The sequence below is a fragment of the Penaeus japonicus genome, unplaced genomic scaffold (assembly GCF_977035675.1).
Source record: "Penaeus japonicus unplaced genomic scaffold, GWHDUDI00000001_assembly GWHDUDI00000013, whole genome shotgun sequence".
In the NCBI taxonomy this organism is placed as follows: Eukaryota; Metazoa; Arthropoda; class Malacostraca; order Decapoda; family Penaeidae; genus Penaeus; species Penaeus japonicus.
This window is the reverse complement of record NW_028234415.1, coordinates 10,092,824-10,095,323: the sequence shown is the minus strand read 5'-3', so window position 1 is coordinate 10,095,323 and position 2,500 is coordinate 10,092,824. Positions and strand designations below refer to the sequence as shown.

The following is a 2,500-nucleotide window of genomic DNA, read 5'->3' as shown; positions in this document are numbered from 1 at the left end:
GGATTCACTCACACGCTAGTCAATCATTTCTCAGAAATGCAACTCACTTCCACACGCAAGCAATTGTATATAACACGCTGGCCTCTACCCCCCCCCCTGACCCTCCCTTCGATTCCCATCTATCCTCAAGTCTCAATCCCTCTACCCTCCTCTGGGTATGTAGATGCCGGGGTTACATCACGGAACATAACTAGACTAGGCTTTTAACAGGTGGCAACGGTGCAGTGTGGCTGCACTGGTCGGTCTTACCTCTTGCGTCATCTCCCCCCCCCCACCTACCCTCCACCCTCCCCCACCTCTAATCTCCCTCTCTTCTCTAATCTTCTTCCATTATTTACCACGCCGATAACTGCTCGCGTTCTCTTTCGAGTAACAGAGTTTAAATTAAAGTTTTCCAGATATAGGTCATCCACATCTACTCCAGGCACTGCCAGACTGTTTGCGTCCGCCATTTCGTCATTTGCCAGCATGAAAGAAAACGGTATCTGCCTTCCCACTCTTCTGCGCGAGGCCAGACTGATCTCGTCCTTGATTCCGCAAAACGACTCGAAAACATAAGACACGGATGAATGAAACCCAAGGCATGGACGACTCCCAGTACTAATCGTTCGTTCAATACCAGGAAATATATATTTTTTAATCACTTTCGTAAACAACGTTTAAAACACCATCGGAAATTTCAAAGGCTCACAGTAGGGGAAAATTAGCCTTCCAGAATGTCATTCTATCATGAATCTTGCACTCTCTGCCAGCAGGAGCCGAGAATAAGTGAAGGTAGTTGGAGCTAAGAAGAACAACCACCTTAGAGCAAAGGCTGGTCAGCAGGATAGGGTTCAAGATGGGTCAAGTTTTCTAAAAAAGGAAACTGTTCAAATGAAACTTACTTCTGGGCTTTTGCGGAGTTTGCGCTGGCTCGTTTGAAGGGTCGAGCGCCCCTGCCAACAGCTTCAAAATTAGTCCTTAAGCACATACTCTTGCAAGTCACATGTAGTGTCTCCTCTCAACCGCTGCGACAGATATGTGTCTATATTTATATAAATATATATCTATAAATATCACTCAATTTATCTTTTCCGATAAGTCTTTATCACTTGTCACAGGCAAACGATACTTGCTGTTGTTGTCAGAATGTGAAAGTTCAAAGAAAGTTACCAAGTACGATAATTGCTCGCTTGATTCTGAAAACGAGGAAAATAACCCAACATTTCAGAGACTCAGCGCACTCTGTCGGATCTCACACGAATCACCAAATCCGACGGACACTCGCGATAGGGTGCCACTGACGAGTACACATCACAGGATCAACACCAGCGGAACTAATTCCCCGAGTGTATTAGCCCTGCTTTCGAGTCGAAGGCAAAATCAAGCACTATCTAGCATCTCGCCACACTTGCCACAAGCTGGTTCTCCCTCATGGGCTCGGGATCAGGGGGGGAGGAGAGCTGGTGGGGGGAGGGGGAGGGGGAGAGGGAGGCCAGTATGGCTTCTCCATCTATCCGTTCCACAACCCCTTACCATCCCCATCCCCTCCCCCTCCCCCTCCCCCTCCCCCTTGACCCCTCAAACTCCCCCCCAGCGCAGAGAGACGGAGGGAGGGGAGGGGAGGGAAGGGTTGGGGGCGGGGGGCTGCCTCCACTCGACCTCCCCCTCGGAAACCCAGCACCGCACACACATACACACACATACACAGACACACAGACACACGCCCATGGCACTATCACGCCCCTAGCCCCGAGCACCGCGCACAATGCTCCCAGGTGAGCAGAGGAAAACGCACAATATAAAATCCTTCGATGACGGGACGTGGCTCTCCAAGCTGCTAACCCGGGTTCGACTGACGACACTCACAGTCAGCGCGCCACAGCTCGACCAACTCCGCCACCTCCTCCAGGCCCCCACCAACCCCCCACCCTCACCCCCACCCCACCCCCTCCCTCTCTCTCTCTATTTCCCCTCCCGTCGCCCGCCGCCCCCGCTCCCCGCCCTTGCCGTGTCAGATACCCACTTAATTGAGTGTGGCGAATTATCACCATCGGGCGTGAGAAGCGGCCAGAAACGGAATAAGAGCACACACACGCACGCACACACACACACACACGCACACGAAATCCGCCTCGGACGAATGGCAACACTGCATGGGGCTGTCTCTATCACCGCTCTTCCCTAAGGGGCTAAGGGGCTACTATCGCACGCATGCCCCGGGGGGTCAACAACCCTCCCTCTGGCACCACCTTGCAGGCACTCTTGGCACTGTGTCACTCCTGCATGGCACATCCCCGGGCCAAGGAAAAAGAAGAGATCCAAAGGGCACCGAGAGGGAAAGGCGGGGCTCCTCAGCCCGTCGTCTCACGGCGGCCGCGAGGTCGGCGTCTATTCGCCAATTGGCTATTTGTGAACGGTCGAAGGCGCGCGCGCGCTTTTGCGTTTGAGTGAGTGAGTGCGTGAGTGTGTGTGTGTGAGTGTGTGTGTGTGTGAGTGTGTGTGCGTGTGTGTTTGTGAG

General features: G+C 53.0%; 1 protein-coding gene across 5 annotated transcripts in view; it reads right to left on the bottom strand.

Annotated features, from left to right (window-relative positions):
- Positions 1 to 2,500, bottom strand: part of LOC122250593 (uncharacterized) — a 243,702-nt gene that overhangs the window by 127,520 nt on the left and 113,682 nt on the right. For 2 of the 5 annotated variants that reach the window (XM_086543154.1, XM_043012101.2), the window contains exons 1-2: positions 1,778 to 1,927; positions 885 to 1,178 (exon numbers count right to left, since the gene is read on the bottom strand). The exons of the other annotated variants lie outside the window; for them this stretch is intronic. In XM_086543154.1, coding sequence (XP_086399280.1) covers positions 885 to 970 — 86 coding nt within the window. In that variant the 5' untranslated portion in view covers positions 971 to 1,178; positions 1,778 to 1,927. Of the gene's footprint in view, positions 1 to 884; positions 1,179 to 1,777; positions 1,928 to 2,500 lie in introns of those variants that run through there. 5 annotated transcript variants of the gene reach the window in all.